This window comes from Pipistrellus hanaki, assembly GCF_964339955.1.
Source record: "Pipistrellus hanaki genome assembly, chromosome: 1".
NCBI classification, from domain to species: Eukaryota; Metazoa; Chordata; class Mammalia; order Chiroptera; family Vespertilionidae; genus Pipistrellus; species Pipistrellus hanaki.
The window spans coordinates 208,682,919-208,701,887 of NC_140503.1; the positions used below are offsets into that span (position 1 = coordinate 208,682,919).

Below are 18,969 nucleotides of genomic sequence, written 5' to 3' on the forward strand. Positions count from 1 at the left end.
CTGTGCACAAGTGCCCCTCCTCAGGGCTCAGACACCGCCAGGCACACAGCGGGACTGACGCCCAGCGGCAAGCGAAACGCCACGCCACGCCACGAGGCCGGTCATGGCGAGTGGGGACTTGAACCCAGGACTGTCTCAGGCACCTTTCCTCCGTGTTCTCGCGCCCACACCTGTCCCTGCTCAGCCTCTGGTCCCCGCTAAGCCTCAAGCTGGCCCCAGAAAACCACATCCACCTCGGGACCCCCGAGAGCCCAGCTCCACAGTGCACAGCCTGGGAGCAGGGCCCCCGAGTCCTGCATCTCAGACGGCTCCTCGTCGCCCAGCCCCCTGGGGATCCCAAGGCCCAGTGCCAGTCCCTGGCTCAGGACAGGCGTGGTCCTGCCGCCCTCCGCTCCGAGTCTGGACCCGCTGCCTGGACTGCGTGCGTCTGCTCCGAAGGGAAACGGGCCATGTCCAGCCAGCAGCCTGGGGCCTCCCGCCCGGCTCTCTGCCCGCCTGCGGCTCTGGCCCTCCGAGGGAAGGGCGAGCAGGAGGGCCACTCCGCCCGCCCCTCAGGCCTGCGGGCTCCTCCTGCTCATCTCTAACGCCGCAGCTTCCACCCGGGTAGCGGCCCGCGGCGCTGGGCCCTGCAACGGGACGCCTCAGGTCATACGACGGCTCCAGGCTCAGAAGAACCACTCACGTGAGTAGAGGCCGGCTCCCGGGCCCGTGGGGAGCGGGTCTCGGTCGGCCCCGCTGCTGTGGGACAGAGCCTGGCTGTCGGGAGAGTCGGTCCTGGTGTCTGTGTCCCCCTGGAGGATCAGCCAGCTGCCCTTCTGCGGGAGAACAGGGTCGCATGAGTGTCCAGGTCAAATGAGACGGCCCGCCCACTGGACAGATGAGGAGACCGAGGCCCAGGGAGGCCCAGGGAGCCAGCCTGGGCTCTTTCCACACACACCTCCTCCTCAGGGACAAGGAGGGGCTGCAGCTCCTGGGCCTGAAGGCCACGCCCCCCGCAGGCCGCAGGTGATGGAAGCTTGTGGGGACACAGCCCTCCCCTGCCCCCTGCCCCCTCGCCCCCATCCTGGTGCATCGCCTCGGGCTGGCATGGTCCCCAAGCCCGAGGTGTCTCCTCTGGCCTCTTACTGAAAACGCCTGCCACGCCCGTTCTAGAACAATCCTCCCCGGTGCCTGAGAGTGCCCTGCAGCTCTCTCCCCTCTCCTTTCAGACACCGGCCAGTCACTGGGCCGTGAGCAGGCCGGTGGGCGTAGGAGGGACCGGGAGGGCCGGGGGTCCCGAGGTCAGAGGAGGCTGCAGGAGGACGCCCTCCCCTCTGCTCTTGCATTCGGTGCCTGTTCCACGGGCCGTGAGGGACCTCCCAGGAGGAGGAGGAGGACCGAGGCTGCAGGTGGACGTGCCCCCAGGCCCGATCTCCCCTGCACAAGCCGCTGGGATCAGTGGCCGCCTTACCTTCCTGCCGTCCTGGTCGGAACCGCCGTCCTCCCCGTCCAGGCGCCTCGAGGCTGGAAGGAAAGCCGCCCGTCAGGAGCACGCCGCCCATCCCGGGCCCCACGCCCAGTTAGGCTCAAACACTGGGAACAGTCATGCCGCCAGCGGGGCTCAGGGCCTGAGCACTGACCTATGAACCAGGAGGTCCCGGTTCGATTCCCGGTCAGGGCCCAGGCCCAGGCTGCGGGCTCGATCCCCAGTGCAGGAGGCAGCCGATCCATGATTCTCTCTCACTGATGTTTCTCTCTCCCTCTCCCTTCTTCTCTGAGATCAATAAAGATATATTTTTAAAAATGGGGAATAATCAAAGACGAGGCCCCAGTGGGGGCTTCTGAAGGGTGGAGGCGCCAGCGAGGTGGAGGGCTGGGCAGGAGCTCCGGGTGCCTGTGCCCCTGCACGCCGGTCCTCACCGCCGAGGGCAGGGGTGAAGTAGCCCTCCTCTCTGCCCAGGTCACGCAGCCGCACTTACACCTGCGTGGGCTGGAAAGCGAGGGAGGAGGCCTCTGAGGGGGTGGGCCCGGCGACCGGCTGTGCTCTGCCAGGGGCTGGCGTCCAGGGCCATCAGAATGCCCGTGGCGCCTCAGCTCTGAGCTCTGGGCTCTGGGCGGCCTGTGCCCGCTGGGAGGCCTGGCTGTGCTGCCGCCAGCCTGTCCCACAGCCGGCACTCCCGCTGACCCGCTGCTGCCCGCACAGCGGACGGGTCCCCCCGTTTAAAATGCCCCATTTGTTCCCTTTTGCCTCCTCTCTTCGCTTCCTTGTTCTTTCACTTTAAAAAAGCCATTCCCTCGTAGCCACGCAGAGTGGGAGCTGCTGCGGCACCAGAAAACACTAAGGGCCTCCCTGCCGTCCAAGGCGGCCCAGCGGGCCGGGGGTCAGAGGTCAGGGGGCAAGCAGCCTGGCCACGGACCGGTCACTTCACACCCGACCTCCGTGTCAGGAGGAAACGAGCCCTGACGCTCCCAGTGGCGGCCTGGGGGCGCTGGTCCTCTCGTCCCCACCTCCGCCCCCTGCCGAGGGGCCTGACGCCGGGCCGGAGGAGGAGGGCTGGAGCCCCGGAGACAGTGCTGAGCTAAGGAGGGCTGTGCATGAGCGGGGAGTGGAGGCGGAAGCACAAGGGTGTCGATGGAAAAGCTGAGCCTCGAGCTCGCAGGGAAGACCACGTCGGACGAACTAAACGGCCGCCACATGTGGTCCCCGGTTTGTCCCGGGAGCTCCGCGGCTCCGCCCGCCCGTGCCGTGCTCCTCCGCCCCCCAGAGGCGCTGGCTGGTCTGTTTGCTGGGACGGGGGGGGGGGTGTTACATGCCACATGCATGGTGTCACACGCATGCTTGCATGCTCACACACACACCTCTGGCAGGGCGCATGCCGGCGGGTGGGGAAGCCGTGTCTCAGTCACACACTTGCCACGGTTGGCGCTCAACGGCGGGCCACTGCCCCTCCCCTCCCTGCCCCCCGGACACGGGCTCAGCCGGGCACGCCGGTGAGGTCAGTCTGCAGCAACCCCGTGCCGGCCCGTGTGCGTCTGAGAAGGCGCTGCACGCTGATCAGTTCACGGAAGCGCCAACAGGCCCCGATTCTGGGATGTGCCGAGGAACCAGGTCACATTGGAGTGCACTGGCCATCGGTCGGAGGGGCATTTATTTCCGGGGGAACAGTGACCCCAGAAGGTCCTGCTGACCGCCCTCCGACCCCGCCGTGGCAGCTCTGTCTGAGGTCTGGCCGGGCCACCCTCCACAGCCACGTGGTGGCCGCCCTGACCGCCTCTCCCCTCCTCCTGCGCACAGGCCGCCTGAGGCCGACACGGCAGGTGAGCGCCGCCTGCGTGCAGGACGGGACCTCGGGGGCATGATGGAGGGACACGCTTCCTTCAGCGGGGCTTCCGGGTCCCCGCCTGACCCTCGGGGAGACCTGGGCTCTGAGCGCCCGGTGGGGAGGCAGCGGGAAAGGTCATCGCCTTGGAAACCAGGCTGTCACTCCTCGCTTCCTGCTCGGGAAGAGGCAGAGACCCACCCGTACCAGGCGCCGCCCGCCGAGGACAGCAAGCCGCCGAGTCTGCACCCGGGCCTGACTGCCAGCGAGCCACCGGGCACACGAGTGCCACCCCCGGGGGAGGGTCCAGCCAGGTGTCCGTGTGGACATGGCTGTTTGCTGTCTGCGTCCGAGCAAGGACCTCCGGTGTGGGCATTCCTCTGCCCGTCTCCCTAGCAACGTGGTAACGCCCACCTCCCACCCAGCGCCTCGGGGTTCAGGACGTGTTTCCCGCCCGTACGGCACCGGTCCGCTCCTCGGCCCGTGGAGGGCGGGGTGGGGGCCCCTTCCACTTTGCAGATGAGGACAGGCTCACGGTGTGATGCCCCAAATCACCCAGAAGTTCCGTGCAGACAGAGGGGACCCCGTGAGCCTCCGGCCTCCCGCCTCCCTGCCCTGGCCCAGCGGCTGCGCCTGTGCACCTGCCCGCAGGCTCCCGTGGAGCCCGTGGGAGCGGCTGGGGCCGGAGACCCTCTCTCCATGAGCACGCAGCCCCTGTCTGCGGAGGCAGGAAGCCCCGCACGGGAGCCCCGGTGTCCATTCTCTGGCCAGCGATTCTCACCGCGCCAGGACTCACTCCCACGCGGGGAGGACTGACCAGCTCGGTTTTCCTGTTTCCCGCCGACGGGCTGGCTCGGACTGCGGCCCGGGACACCTGCCCCTCACCCCCTCGGCCGCGGTCAGCCTGGCTGCTTCCCTCCAAGCAGCCAACTCCAGCCACCCGGGCCAGTTCTTGGCACAACGCCCCCCAACCCCCCACCCCCACCCAGCCTGGCTGTGAGCGGCAGCCTCGGGTCTCTGCCACACAGGGTGTCCGGGTCATGCAGAGGCCCTGCCCTGGGCCTGCAGCGCATGTGCATCTACTATTCAGGCCGCAGGGCCTCTGCGGGGGGGGGGGGGGGGGGGGAGGGGGGGGACGGGGGGGCATCCACACAGCCGAGCGGGACCCAGAGCGCGGGGCGGGCATGCGGGCCACGGGGCAGGAGGCACGGTACCGTGCTGCTTGTAGATGGGGGGCTTCCGGTAGATGTTATCTTTGACGCCGGTGTCTGGGCGAAGGAAGGAGTGAGGGAGGAAGGAAGGGAGGAAGGAAGGAAGGGGAAAAGAGAGAAAGAAGAGAAAGCAGGGTCAGCAAGCAAACGGATGGCTGGTCAGCAATCCCCAGGCGCCCGGATTCAGGGTCTCCAGAAAGTTCCGGGACCCGCCCTCGGCGGACACCCAGGCCCCACCGCCTCAGACCCAGCCTCAGCCAGCCCGGTGCCAGCCCCAGTGGGACACAGAGGGCACCCCGCCTGCCCAGGCAGCCCTGCCCTCCAACCCACTCCCCGGGGGCAGTATCTCCCTGGTGTCTGTGGGCCTTCGGAGACAGGAAGTGGGGATGTGCACACCCATTTGTGATTCTTTAAGCATCTTAGGACAGGAGTGGGGGCACCAAGAGGAGTCCCGCCCCCGCTGGGCGCGGTGGGCCGCGGGGGGCCTACCTGGCACGTGGAAGTGGCGCGGCGCCTGCTGGTAGGTGGCGGGCGGCCTGCCGTCGGACAGCACCGAGAGGCTGGGGGTGCTCCGGCCGCTTTCGCTGCCTCCAGGCCGAAGTGCAGACAGTGGAGAGCAGGGGAGGGGTGAGCAGAGCAGAGGATTTCAAGCGAGAGAGCTTACTCGGTGACCCCGTGCCCCTGCCTGTGGCCCCCGCCCCCCCCAGCATTCCCACCCGGGCCCACGACTTGTTAATCCCACCTCGCGCCCACCCTCCCGGGCCCCGTGGCGAAGGCACAGCGGCTCCGAGGGCTGGGAGCCGGGCTCCTGGTGCCCGTGAGGGTGGACCCCCGCCTGGGCAGAGCCCGCTCCCCTTGGGGGTGGGGGTGGGGGGCACGGCGGTCTCCTTGGGGAGCAGGCGGTCTGCGGCTCTGCGCGCTGGCATTTGAACTGGCAAGGCCCCTGTCTAGCTGCCCTCTTTGGAGAGGCCACGTTGGCATCCCCACGGGACCCTGCGTGCCTCATCACCGTCTGTCCGCAAAGCCGCGGTGGGAGTTCACGGCCACCGCCGCCCAGGACCGCGTGGGCCCGGCAGCCGCCCGCTCCCGAGGCCAGTGCGTGGCAAACAAAGGGAAAGCACCCCGAATCGGGCTCCCACTCCTCCCCCGCCTGGGGGTCCCCCGGCTGTTGGCCAACGAGGTTGGATTATCCAGTCGCAGTGTGGACGGCCTTGTCCCCAGGGGAGGCCCCCCCCGCCCCCCGGGGTTACGGAACGGCGTGAGAGACAGCCGCAATGGCGTGGACCCGGGAGGACCAGTGAGGGGCCCCTCCCCTCCCGGGGCCTCGGGAAGCCCCGCGGCCCTCGATGGGAGCTGGACCAGGGCAGGCCACTGGCCACCCGAGCACCCCTGGAGCTGCAGCTGCTCCCGCACGGGGCGGGCGAGGAGGCCGCGTTAGACAGCGGGCAGGCCTGTGCAGGCTGGGCAGTGGCCGCGGGGACACATGCTGGCTGCCAGGGGCGCCGGCCTGAGAGCTCTCCCTGGGTGGGTGTGCGGGGCCCGGGCTCACAGGATGGGTGGAGTTTGGCTCCAGGAGCCACACCCAGGGCCCCCACCAGGCCGAGGCCACAGAGGGGCCGCTGGTCACTCCCAGCATCGCCCTGTGCCGGGGCCGATGCCACCTGTGGGCACTGACGGGGCATCAGGGAGACAGCTGTCCAGGCCCTCCTGGTGGGAGCCGGCCTTTCCCGGCGGCCGCACCCAGCGCCATGTGGCGCTGCCCCGAGCTCCCTGCCTGCGCACCGCCCCAGGGAGCAAGGCTCCCAGGCCTCCCTCCACGTGTGGCTGTGACTCAGTGGTACCAGCCCACCGGCTCGGAGGCCAGAACCGTGAGTGCGGCTCCCCCGGTGCCATCCCCGGAGCCGGAGGCCTCCCAGGGCTCGCTCCCTCCCGGAACCCATCCCGCCCCGGCCACAGCCCCACAGGCCAGGTCTCCGTCCCCGGCGCCCAGCCGCGGGACCGGCAGGACTGTGTGCAGACAGTTCTCTGAGGAGCCCCCAGCCTCACCCGGCGCTCAGGGGCCCAGACCCAGGGGCAGCGGGGACACAGCCGTGGCGGCCCCGGCCCACCCCGCCCTCCTCCTCCCCCGTCAGGGGCTCCCACACCAGCCACCGCCCCGAGACCTCAGTCCCAGCCCCAGACGCCTCTCTGCTCATATCCTTTCCTCCTGGCCGCCCCTCGCCTCCCCCTCGTGCCCGCCTGGAACCCCGTTCCCAAACCTCCCCCGGCGTCCACACGCTTCCTGGTCGGGCTCAGGGGCACGGCTTCCTTCGCCGCCCGCTCACGGTGAGTCCGCGGTAATAAATCGTGCGCCAGCCTCTGCCCCGCGAGGCCACGTGCAGCGCTGGGCATGTCAGCTGCCAGAATGTCCATGACAGTCTACAGGGCGCGCACTCCCGTGGCCACCTCCGCGGGAGGGACAGACGGAGGGGCCTGGGGAGGCCCTGGTTCCCGCCCGGGACCAGCCTCCTCCGGGCCATGGCGGTGAAATCCCAGCTGACGTTCCCGTGGACGGCGAGAACCGAGGAAAAGGCACAGGTCCCTCTGGCCAGGCTCGCGGCTCCCGAGGGAGGGGCTCAGGCCCCAGGAGGCTTCGGACATCTGCCGGGAGGCTCGTCCCTCAGCGAGAAAGAGAAGACGCGTACGGGTCGGGAGGAGGATGGGGGGCGGTGCTTCTGGCGACGGGAGCCCGGCCTTTGAAAAGTCACCTCTTTCACTTCAGGGACAGGCACTTGCCAGGCATCGCGGCCGCCGAGCTCCGTAAACGTCGTGGTTCGGCGTCTCCCCCGTTTTTATCGGAAGAACTTTCCTCCCAGGATGCCCGGACACACGTCCTGTCCAGCCGTCCCTCTCCTGGGCCTCGGCCGCGGCCTTTCTCAGATTCTCCTTGTCCGTCACCTCGGCTCTGTGTGGCTCAGTCCTCTGCCAGAGGCTGGCGGCGGGGACTCCCCGATGTCTCCTCAGACCAGACGAGGCCATGGTTCTTGGGAGAAGGCCACAGAGGCGCCCTTTCACCCTGCCGTGTCCAGGGCACCTGCTGTCACATGACCCGTCAAGTGATGTGGACCTGGGTCCCCTGGCCGAGGTTTGGTGGTGCAGGTTTCTCCACCGGATGGGTCCTCTCTTTGCCCAGCCACCCTGTGCCCCGAGGGAACAGTCACAAAATGCACCGTTTCTGGCTTGGCTGCTTTTCAGGAGAGTCAGTGGGTCCAGCAGGGACCGCGGCAGCAGGACGGGCGCTCCAGGAGGAGGTCCCGGGACCAGGGGCCTCTCCTCAGCCCACCTGAGAGGCCACAAGAGGCCATGAGCCTGTGTGGTGGCCATCAGGGGGCAGCATAACCAGCAGAGCCTGCCTCCTCCTGTCCCCCGGGGCCAGAGGGCAGCACAGCACGCTGCTCCTGCTCCTGCCGAGTCTGTGGCATACTAGTTAGCGAGGACTGCGTAACAAACACCCCGGGCTGAGGGCTTAGATAACAGACATCTCCTCTGCCCAGGTCCGGAGGCTGGAGGGCAGCGGCAGGCGTGGTTTCTGGTGAGAGCTGCCCTCCCGGCTTGTCAACAGCCCTGTCTCCACGTGGCCGGTCCTCTGAGTGCAGGCGGCGTGGCCGAGAGATCTGTGGTCTCCCCTCTGCCTCCAACACCACCCATCCCACACGGGGCCCCACCTGTACGCTCTCCTTCGGCACTAATAACCTCCTGAAGCCGCTTCCCTGAAGCCGGCCACATGGTGGTGGTGGGGGCTTCACCATATGGATTCTGGGGGACACAATTCAGTCCACAGCGTGTGGAAGAGGAGCTCAGCTGTTCCTAGAGGGATGGACACACGCTTCCGCGCAGGGTCTGGCCCTGGGAGCCATGCAGGGTGTGAGCCCCCCCGCCCCGCCCCCCCACAGGCTACGCTGTGCTCTGACTGTGGACATGGCCCTGCCCCCTTCAGCCTCAGCCCCTGGGCCTGGTACCCGCCGCTGGCATCCCTGCGCCCGGGGAGTGGCAGGTGGGGAGCAGAATGAGATGATGTAGGTCCCAGGGCAGGCGATGAAGAGGCCCAACCTCTGCCTGCACCCTCTACCCCTCTCCTCACCCCCATCCTTCCCACAAGCTGCCTGCACGTCCCCCGCCCCGGGAACATTCACACACGGACGGAAACGGAGCTGGACTCACGAGACACAGCGAGGAGCACAGGCATGAGACACGGGGCTCGGGAAGCCATGCGGCGACACGGACACAACACACACGTGTGGCACACGCAGCCGCAGCCCTGCGCGCCTTACCTCGGAAGTAGGGTACGTAATGGTGCCTGAACACGGACGTAGGGCTGGGGTGTTGGGACAGGGACAGGCAGCTACTGGTACCAACACTCACAGTACCAGCTGCGGGCAACAGAGAGCCAGTCAGAGTCCGCCAGGAGGCAGCACCTGCTTCCTCGCCAAGGACCAGACCTCGGGAGGGCGTCCCCTGCGGTGCCCTCCACCAGTCTGCTCCGGGCCCTCTGGGCACAGGAGCCGCTGCCCCCTGTGCCCGGCCTGCTCCCCTCCTGGGGGCTCCTTGGGATCAAGCAGCAGGCGGAGGGCGCTGGCTAGGCTGGGTGTGCCCAGACTGTCCCCCCGCAGCCACAGGCATCGCCAGCCCAGATCCAGGTCTTGGCTCTGGGGTTACCACTGGCTGGTGACAGTCCACAGCCCAGGTGACCCCAATACAGGGGTCAGGGTCAGCAGAGGGCCCTTCACTCCCGGACTCACTTGCTTACCCGCTCTATCACTCTCAACTCACTGATTCACTTCCTCCTTAGTCATCCCCTCACTCATTCATTCTTTCATTCACTGCCTCACTCTGGCATTCATTTAGTCACTTACCCACTCATTCATTCCCTCCCTCACTCATTCATTCCATCACTCATTCATTCTTTCATTCACTGCCTCACTCAGGCATTCATTCATTCATTCCATCATTCATTCACTTACCCATTCACTCATTCCCTTATTCCCTCATTCACTCACTCACTCATTCATTCCATCACTCATTCATTCTATAAATCACTCATTCCCTCACTCATTCATTCCCTCACTCACTAACTCATTCACTCACTCATTCATTCCCTCACTCACTCACTCATTCCCTCACTTACTCATTCCCTCTCTCATTCATTCCCTCACTCACTCATTCACTTACTCACTCACTCGCTCACTCACTTTCTCACTCAGTCATCCAAACACCTGTTCCTGAGCAGATGCACCAGCCGCACTGCAGGGGCAATGGAAGAGCTTGGCAATGAGTGACTGATTTTTCCACAGAGGCTGCGAGGCTGAGCGCTTTGTCGATGGTGTGAAATGGCGCCGTGCGCGGGGCCGAGGAGGAAGCGGTGTGGAAAAATCCCGCAAAAAGGCAGCGCCCTTTTGTGCGCGGCGTGTCCCTGGGACTTGGACACTCTGAGGCGCTGGAGGCTCAGGGTCAGCCGTCCACAGCGGGCACCAAGCAGGGATGGGGCGGGCGGGTAGAGGGCCTCCTGCCCATTTCCTGTCCTGGGGCCACACCAGCTGCGGTGACGAGCCCACGGGACCTGACTATTTCCTGGGCTCTGACTCTCCTTCCCCCTCCCAGACCCCGGGAGCTGGGAACTGACGGCTCCTCCCGTCTGGGCGACTCTGTCTCCTGGCGTCTGCTCTACAGAGATCTGAGCTCCGAGAGCGAGGGCCTCGTGCCCAGATGTGCCCGCGAGCTCCGTGGCACAGCCCCTCTGGCCACAGCCGGACAGCTGCCCTCGGGCACCCTCCCGCCCGGACACGAGGGGTCCCCCTAATGGGCGGGTTCCCCATCGCCCACCGGCAGCCACACAGGCCCGAGTAGGTAAGAGACTGATTTAGCAGGAAAAGCAACCAGAGAGCCCGCTTCCCGAGGGCCGCAGAGCGCGGGGCCCAGTACCTGGCCGGCTGTAGTGCTGGGGCGACCGCGAGGTCGGGGTGTAGTGCCCGAGGCTGACGGACCCGGCGGAGCTGGGGCTGGAGGTGCGGCACTGCCGGGAGGAGCGGTCGTCCTGGTCTCCCTGCGGGAGAGACATGGTGAGCACGGGCAGGCACGGCCCACCCTTCACTCAGCGTCTGCCTTCCTGACCTCTGAGCCTGCACCTGTGGGCACCCAGGGGGAGGCAGGGAGCTGGCCGTGGTGCTGAACTAACTCCTGCAGGCTGAGCAAGGTGCCCGTGCACCCCGCCCATGCCAGAGGGCAGGGGTCACCCCTCCACCAGCCCCACGTGGCTGAGGCACTCATGATGGAGCTGCAGGCACCCAGTCCTCCCACACCCTTCAGCTCCCCTCCTACAGTCCTTCCCAGCACCCAAGGCTCCTCGGAACACAGTTTGAGAACCAATGAGGTTCTGTGCTCTCCCCAGCCCCAGGAGGGTCCGGGCGTGGGCCCCGCTGAGCCAGACCCACAAGCACGGTCCATGCGGGCTCCGATCAAGCAGGATGAGCAGCTGCTCGGAGCGTCAGAGTGGGCGGCAGGCGGCGTGAGATGGCGTGGCACGCGGGGAGAGCAGGCTGCGGGCCCTGCGGCTCAGCACGGGGTGGCCCTGAGCCCTGACACCCCGGCTCGGTGTCTGGCAGCCCAGGATGCGGCTGCTCTGGCCCCCGAGGCCAGTGGGGGGACGAGCAAGGTGAGAGTCTGGGCCTGGCTTTCAGGTCACCCTCCCCAGGCTTACCACCACCCCCGGGGCTCGCTCTCCAGCCAACGCATGAGCCATTGTCCCTGAAGCTTGCCCTGTTACCTCCCCCCTCCTGGCACCCCAGCTCAGCCAGGCCTGCAGGCGCTGCACCCCGAGCCCTTCCGCCCGTCCCCGCCCTGGAGATGGCACGCGCTGGGCAGCCAGTCCCGCGCTCCATCTCCGACTCGGGCGTCCTCTGCCGGCCCCAGGGCCGGTCACACCCTCAGGCATCCTGTCCTCGCCTCCCCTGCCCCAGGGTCCCAGGGTCCCAGGGTCCGAGGCCCACGCAGCCTGGAGCCCTGCTGGCCGCTCCCGCTCTGTTCTCATTAACCCTGGGACACAGAAAGACCAGGCTGCCCGAGACCAACAGAGAAATGCCTCCAGAATGTTCCACTGCAAGGACTTCTGGGGTGGCCCCCGCGGAGGCGCAGGCGCTGGGCCCGTGCCCGGTGCCCGGAGTGCCTCTGAGGAGCCGTGGCCCAGACCAGGCCGGGCCCCGGGCGTCCACACCTGCAGGGCCGCGGGAGCGCCAGGACGGCATGCAGGTGGCGCGGTCATAAAGATAACCAGCGCCGAGGGGGCCCCCAGCCCTCGGGCGGCAGGTGGCTATGTTTATGACCCGGAGCACGCGAGCACGTGTGGGGGTGCGGTTACCTCGATCGGCGGTGGCGAGAGCAACTGGGGCGACTGTGGACACAACACAGAGCAGCCCATTAGCCCGCGGCTGCGCTGCTCGTGGGGACACGGGCAGACTCACACCCCGGGCCCCCAGACCTTCTTTCTGGAGAAACGCCGTCAGGGAATGGCACCCCGAGAAGTGCCCCCTGCTCCCCGAGAAGTTTTCCCAAAGGGGGACTTGGTTCGGGGTGTGGGGAGGCGGTGCCCTGGAGTCCGAGGAGGAGAGGTCCTCTGGGGCCCAGGGCACGGGTTCGGGGCTCGGGGCTTGGGGTACAGGGTTCGGGGAGGCCTGCCCTGCTGGCGGGGGCCTTGGGAGCAGGCAGCCTCCCAGCCAGGGGACCCCCCTCCCCCCATTAGCGTAGGGAGCACTGTCCGCCCACAGACATTGGCCCCAGGGGGTGGTGGCCAAGTGGCTTGGCCTCCCGACCCTCCCCCAGTGCCTCCAGCAGAGCCGACCACTCAGGAAAGAGGAGGCCCTGCCTGCCAGGCTGGCTCAGGCCATGGAGGAGGGAGCCGGTCAGACCCGGTCAGACCTGCCCCGCCGCCCTGACCACCGGCCTCTTCCTGGGACTGACACTCAGACCCTGCAGGTCCTCAGAGACAGAAGCAGGGAGGAGGGGCCCTGCTGGCCTTACCCTCCCACCCTGCCCCGCCCTGAGCTGCCGCTGTGCCCAGCCACTGTGCCTGAACACTCAGCAGGGCTGCAGGGCTGGCGCCAACCACCACCTCCACGTGGCGCCCGCCCCAGCCCCCCTCCCAGGCAGCCCTGCTGGCGACTGTGGAGGGAGGGGCTCTGCCCCCAGGCCGCCCAGTCGCCTGGCACACATACCGGGCTGCCGGCTGGCAGACACCCTTGTTGGCCACAGGGGAGTCTCAAAGCCCCCCAAGGCGCCCGCAGTAAACCGAGGACGGCTGAGGCTGAGCGTCCACCACGGACGCTGCCCACGGACCCACGAGTAAGTCCTCGGTGGCAGCGGTGCCAGGGACGCAGGGACGGGGGCGGGCCGGCTGGGGATGGGGAGAGGCTGGAGGAAAACGACATCTCACACGTCGTGAAAATCGACCTGAACTCAAGAAGCAGGTGCGACTCCGTTTCCATCATTTCCTGACACCGGCCCTGCCTGCTCCCGGCCACACAGGGCTTCCCGGGCTCAGCCCCAGGGGCTGCGTGCGTCTGCCAGGGGCGTCCGGGCAGAGCCCAGCTGGGACTCCTCAGAGGACGCTCACGGCGCAGAGCAGCGAGGACAGTGAGGGGCCGGGACAGTGAGGGGCCGGACAGTGAGGGGCCGGACAGTGAGGGGCCGGGACAGTGAGGGGCCGGACAGTGAGGGGCCCGACAGTGAGGGGCCGGACAGTGAGGGGCCGGGACAGTGAGGGGCCGGACAGTGAGGGGCCGGGACAGTGAGGGGCCGGACAGTGAGGGGCCGGGATAGTGAGGGGCCGGACAGTGAGGGGCCGGGACAGTGAGGGGCCGGACAGTGAGGGGCCGGGACAGTGAGGGGCCGGGACAGTGAGGGGCCGGGACAGTGAGGGGCCGGACAGGGAGGGGCCGGACAGGGAGGGGCCGGACAGGGAGGGGCCGGACAGTGAGGGGCCGGACAGGGAGGGGCCGGACAGGGAGGGGCGGGACAGGGAGGGGCCGGACAGTGAGGGGCCCCCGTGGCGGCCGTACCTCGAGGCCGCTGGGCCGGTCCCCCACGTGGCTGACGTAGGGCGAGTAGGAGATCATGTCGGGCCGGTCGATGTTGTAGATGGCCTTGCTCTTGGGCAGGGCAGCCAGGTCTCTGTAGTCCAGGATCTCGTCCCCCAGCCTGGCCTGGGGGGGAAGGGCGGACGGTCAGGCCGAGCCGAGGCAGTGTGTGGAGGAGCCGGGCCTGCGCCCCGAACCCCAGAGGGCTGAGCAGCCTAAGGGGCCGGGAGGCCTCACGGTCACAGGGGCCACAGAGGGCCGCCTTCCGGACGGAGCCCACGCCTCTCCACAGAGGGCGGAGGCGGCCCCATGGGATGGCTTCGGGTTGACACGGGCAGACAGTGATGCTCAGTGTCTAAAAATACAGACACTTCTGTGTGCATATGTCAGAACACATATGCATTCATGTACATACATTCAGACACAGCCATATGTGCAGACAAGCAAGTGTTACAAATACGAATGCATGCCCTCGCTGGTTTAGCTCAGTGGATAGAGCGTTAGCCTGTGGACTGAAGGGTCCTAGGTTCGATTCTAGTCGAGGGCACAGGCCCAGGTGCGACTAGATCCTCAGTGGGGGGTGTGCAGAAGGCAGCCAATCAATGATTCTCATTGCTGTTTATAACTCTTTCTTTCTCTCCCTTCCTCTCTGAAATCAAATAAAATTATTTTAAAAATAAATACCAATGCACCCACACATGTACACTTACAAACACATACACTAATACACACACACATATATACACACACATACACGAATACACACACACACACACAAACACACACATACTCTTGAATGGAAATGGGTACATGATATGTGATCCTCCACCCGCTTCCCGAGGCACACGCTAGGGGCGCTGCCCACGCTGACACGCACAGATGTGCAGGGCGCTCACGCCTGCCTGACCTGCGTGTGCGGCGCTGTGCTCAGGACGCCCCGGTGCAGGGCGTGGTGATGCCACTTCCACACCGCCACCGACGGCAGCTGTGAGCGGCTCCTCGCGCCCTCCCCACGGGCCCAGGGCACGGGGGCACTCCGTCCACAGAAGCTCTGCCCCGCCCCGTGCAGGGTGGCAGCCCGACGCCGGCGCCCGGCCCCGTGACGCCCCGGCCCCGCCCCACAGAAAGGGCCCAACTCACGTAGATGACGCGGCTGGGGGAGCCCGAGGTGCTGGACGCAGGCCCGGAGATGATGCTCTCGGAGGACGTCCTGGTCTCCTGGGGGCGGGGACGGAAAACAGGGCGGGTCAGCGGAGACCGTCCAGCGGCAGCGGCAGTCACGGCCACAGAGGCCGGCTCCGGGCGGTGACCTCCCGGTCAGGGGGAAGGATTCTCACAGCAACAGGCACTGGACGGACAGCGAGACTCTCAGACAGACCGGTGACGCTACAAGCCGGCAGGGTGGGCAGCGCCAAGTGCCGAGCTTTCGTGGTGCAGAGAGGCCCCGCTCCAGGGGGCCAGGAGCAGGCGAGGCTGAGCGCCGGGGCCAAGGCCACCTCGGACCCGGAACCAGGCTGCTCGGGGACTTTTCCGCCCAGATTACTGGGACGTGGGGCAGCGTGTGCAGCAGCGGCTCTGCTGTCAAACTTGGGGGGATGGTCCCCTGAACGGAAAGACCGGTCTCAGCCCCAGCCACAGCTTCCCCAGGCGCCTGGCTTCGCCTCTCCCTCTCTGGGCCTGGCAGGCCCTGCAGGAGCCGCGTTGGGTCCCGCACCTCAGTGAGGTCTCAGAGACAGCCCCTCAAGGTCACTGCTGGCCTTGCTCACACTGCGCCCCCGTCTTGGCCCGGGGGCTCCGCCACTCGTGGGACCTGCTCCGAGTGCCCCCTGCGCGGAACCCCATCCTGCCCCCTGCCTCTCCGAGCACAGCTCCTGCTTCCCCCGAGGTGACAGCACCCGGACGCTGTCCCCTCTGCTCCCCACGGCCAGCCTCCCCGTGTCCACGTGGACAATCCTCTCCGGCTCCCGCCCGATCACCGCACCTGCGTCCATCCGGCCTGTGGGGCGTGACGTGGCCACTCCCCTCACCCGGCCCAGTGCGGCCCCGCCTGGCCCAGCCCCCCACTAGCCCTCCCTCTCCCCCGTCTAAATGGAACCCTCCCCGCGAAGGGCCTCCCAGCCAATAGCACGAACCCCTCTCCCCACCCCCTGCCCCCTCCCCTCGCCTCTCCTAGGCAGACCCCTTCCCCTCATTCTGCCGGCCCCCTCACACCCACACCGCTGCAGTGCCAGCAGCCTGGGCCTCGTTAGGGCTGAGTGGTGTTCCCGGATACGCAGGCAGAAATCCTCACCACAGGGCCGGAGCGGCTGTGTTTAGAGGCAGGGCCATCGGGTTCCTGGGCCTTCAGGGTGGGCCTTGACCTCACGTGACATGTCACACCGTGGCCCGCGGCCGTGTGCGGTCACGGCAAATGCTCATTAACGATGATTAACAATGACTCATTTATCTCCGCCCTTTGAATTCAGCCTCTCTATGGAAATAAACTGACGTCTCTATGAACATTTAAGCTTTTGGTTTTTTGCGGCCACATCCACTTACACCTGGTTTATTGGGCCGCGTTGGCCTTTGAGTTTGACACACTTGCCCTAGCTGGATAGGCTCTGGTCAAGGGCACATGCCCAGTTGTGGGCTCGATCCCCAGTGTGGGGAGTGCAGGAGGCAGCTGATCAATGAATCTCTCATCCTCGATGTTTCTCTCTCCCTCTCCCTTCCTCTCTGGAGTCAGTAAAACGAGGACACAGACACACACGGAGGGACGGCCCCGTAGGACCCGGGGAGGAGACGGCCGTTGTACACGCCACGGAGGGGCCTGGGGAGGGGCCGCCCTGCCCACCCCGAGGTCTCCGGCCTCCGGCCTCCGGGGGGAAAGAGGTGTCTGGTGTTAAGGTGCCTGGAGCACTGTCGGCCCCGAACTCTAACTCACACAGACCGGGGGACCGCCCCTCCCGGCGGAGCACGCCCCGCCCCCTACACACAGCGGACAGCAGCGAGGACGGGACACCAGGGCCAGCCGTCAGGCACAAACCTGGAAGGCACAGGGGGTGGCACCCGGGCAAACCTGCTTCTGCATCTGGAAGGGAGAGAGGGGACAGGGCGTGATGCTCGCCGCTCACCTCTGCAGGACCCCCCGTCAGCCTGGCCCCCCCTTCCACGCCCCTGGCTCCTCCGGGACCCAGCTCGGGGCCGCCGCCTCCGGGAGGCCCGCCCTGCTTTCCCCGGCCCCTGGACTGGGCTCTGCTTGCTGAGAGGGGCGTAGTCGTGGGACTGCCTGTCCCCACAGACCACAGGCTTCCGGAGGCCGGCGGGGTCTGGGGTTCCCCCAAGCTCAGCCTGAACCCACAGCGCAGTCCCAGGTCCCCAGCCCGACCCCCCAGTCCCCAGGTGCGATGGCCACTCCGAGGCAGGGAACTCGGGTCTGTTCTCGCCGTCCCTGCGGCCAGGAGGCCTGTGTCACTGGCCACAGGCGATGTCCGCACACAGTTCACACGCCTGCACCCTCTGCCCCCGCCTCCTCCCCGAGGAGCCGGAAGCCGCTCCCTGGGGCTCCGTGTCAGACCCCTCAGGCCCGCTGGCCACGGCAGGAAGCCCCTAGCGCCGTGGTTCCCCACCTTCCTGACGCCGCGGCCCTTTAACCCAGCCCCTCGTGTGGTGGTGACTTCACCACGGTCATTTCGCCACTGTTATGAATGGTAATGTAAATCTCCGTGTTTTCCGATGGTCTTAGGCCACCCACCAGCGGCTCTCACCCTGTGGTCGGGGTCACCACCACATGAGGAGCTGGACTAAAGGGCCGCGGCATTAGGACGGTTGAGAACCACTGGGCTAGACCCGCCCTGGGTGCAGCAGCGGTGGCCCTGCGCCCCCCGCGCCCGGGGAGTGTCCCCGCACGGGAGGGCCCACAGGTCCCCGGGCGCGGCCCTGACCGTGCGCTGGGCCTGGGCCTGGGCCTGTGTCAGCAGCAGCCCCGGCTGTTTGCACCCACAGTCGGAAGGGGCCACAGCTCCCGCCTTTCTTCCCCCCACTCAGCCTCCTCCAGGAAGCACTGACACAGGGTCACAGCAGGCGGGGTCTGACACCCACTGGCTCCAGCTTAAAGCTGAGGCCCGGGCCCAGGGAGGGCTAGTGATCTGCCCGATGTCACACTGCCGGGCGGAGGCACAGCTGACTCCGAGGGCGGGAAGGAGCCTCCCCCAGCGCCCAGGGCCGGCGCAGAGGGGCCGCGGGTAAGACTGCTGAGCACACCCACGGCGGGCAGTAGCTCTCTGCAATCACCAGGTCACGGGCGCCACCTGACCGGGCGGTTTCAGCAGGTCACGAGGCCATGACCGCGGCCGCCTCCGGAGCCCACCGCACCCTGAGCCGCGGGCTGGCAGGGCTGGCAGGGCTGGCTGGTCCATGGTCATTAACTGGCGCTCTCTTCCTGCCTCCCCCGCCAGAGCGGCCAGCTGGCCGGAGAACTGTCCCTGGAACCCATCCCCAGGGAGAGCCGGCTGACCCACCCCTCCGCCTGGCCACCCGGCCCGGACACAACCCTCACTTCCTGGGCGGGACAGAGGCCTGAGGGCTGGGAGGGAAACGGGGGACAAGCAGGGCATGGTGGGGCCTGGACCCCGGCCCCGGGCACCGAGGGGCAGGCCAGCCCCGGGCACCGCGCCGAGGGGGCAGCCGCGCTGGCCGCAGCCTCCCGCCAAATGCTCCCAAAGCGTCTGCGCAGCTGCGGGCGTGACCTGCCCTCCCTGTCCTTCCCTCCTGTCCCTCCCTCCCTGTCCGTCCCTCCCTGTCCATCCCTCCCTGTCCTTCCCTCCTGTCCCTCCCTCCCTGTCCGTCCCTCCCTGTCCTTCCCTCCTGTCCCTCCCTCCCTGTCCCTCCCTCCCTGTCCGTCCCTCCCTGTCCGTCCCTCCCTGTCCTTCCCTCCTGTCCCTCCCTCCCTGTCCGTCCCTCCCTGTCCGTCCCTCCCTGTCCTTCCCTCCCTGTCCCTCCCTCCCTGTCCCTCCCTCCCTGTCCCTCCCTCCCTGTCCTTCCCTCCTGTCCCTCCGGGTGCAGGGCCTCAGGGTGCAGCCCCGCCCTCCGCGGGGCTGTGGCCACGGGCAGCACGGTGGCCTCGGCGGAGAGCAGAGCCGGTGCTGGGCTCCCTCGGGCCCGGGAGCCGCTGTGGCCACCCTGGCTGTCCCCCCGTGGCCTCTGTGGTCTCCGTCTCCTCCCACCCCGGTCGGTCTCCCCGGGCACACGCCATGCACGCGTGGGGTCTGGAGGCACTCGCGGGGGCCCCCCTTTGGCAGGCCTGGGCTTGGCCTCCGGGATGGAGGGCCTGGAGGTCACCGCAGGGTCACGGACTGTGGCTGGGAGGGGGGCGTG

At 67.5% G+C, this 18,969-nt stretch overlaps 1 protein-coding gene across 4 annotated transcripts in view; it reads right to left on the reverse strand.

Moving 5' to 3' along the window:
• Window positions 1-18,969, reverse strand: part of ABLIM2 (actin binding LIM protein family member 2) — an 87,224-nt gene that overhangs the window by 20,697 nt on the left and 47,558 nt on the right. For 2 of the 4 annotated variants that reach the window (XR_014792944.1, XR_014792945.1), the window contains exons 9-18: window positions 16,640-16,684; window positions 14,755-14,832; window positions 13,597-13,740; window positions 11,901-11,933; window positions 10,469-10,589; window positions 8,821-8,919; window positions 5,000-5,098; window positions 4,514-4,567; window positions 1,451-1,503; window positions 683-815 (exon numbers count right to left, since the gene is read on the reverse strand). Coding sequence is in view for 1 of the 4 variants with exons in the window: in XM_084861416.1 (XP_084717542.1) it covers window positions 683-815; window positions 1,451-1,503; window positions 4,514-4,567; window positions 5,000-5,098; window positions 8,821-8,919; window positions 10,469-10,589; window positions 11,901-11,933; window positions 13,597-13,740; window positions 14,755-14,832 (814 nt within the window). In the remaining 3 variants the exon portion in view is untranslated. The remainder of the gene's footprint in view (window positions 1-682; window positions 816-1,450; window positions 1,504-4,513; window positions 4,568-4,999; window positions 5,099-8,820; window positions 8,920-10,468; window positions 10,590-11,900; window positions 11,934-13,596; window positions 13,741-14,754; window positions 14,833-16,639; window positions 16,685-18,969) is intronic. The other 2 variants (XM_084861416.1, XR_014792943.1) reach the window with 2 other exon arrangements.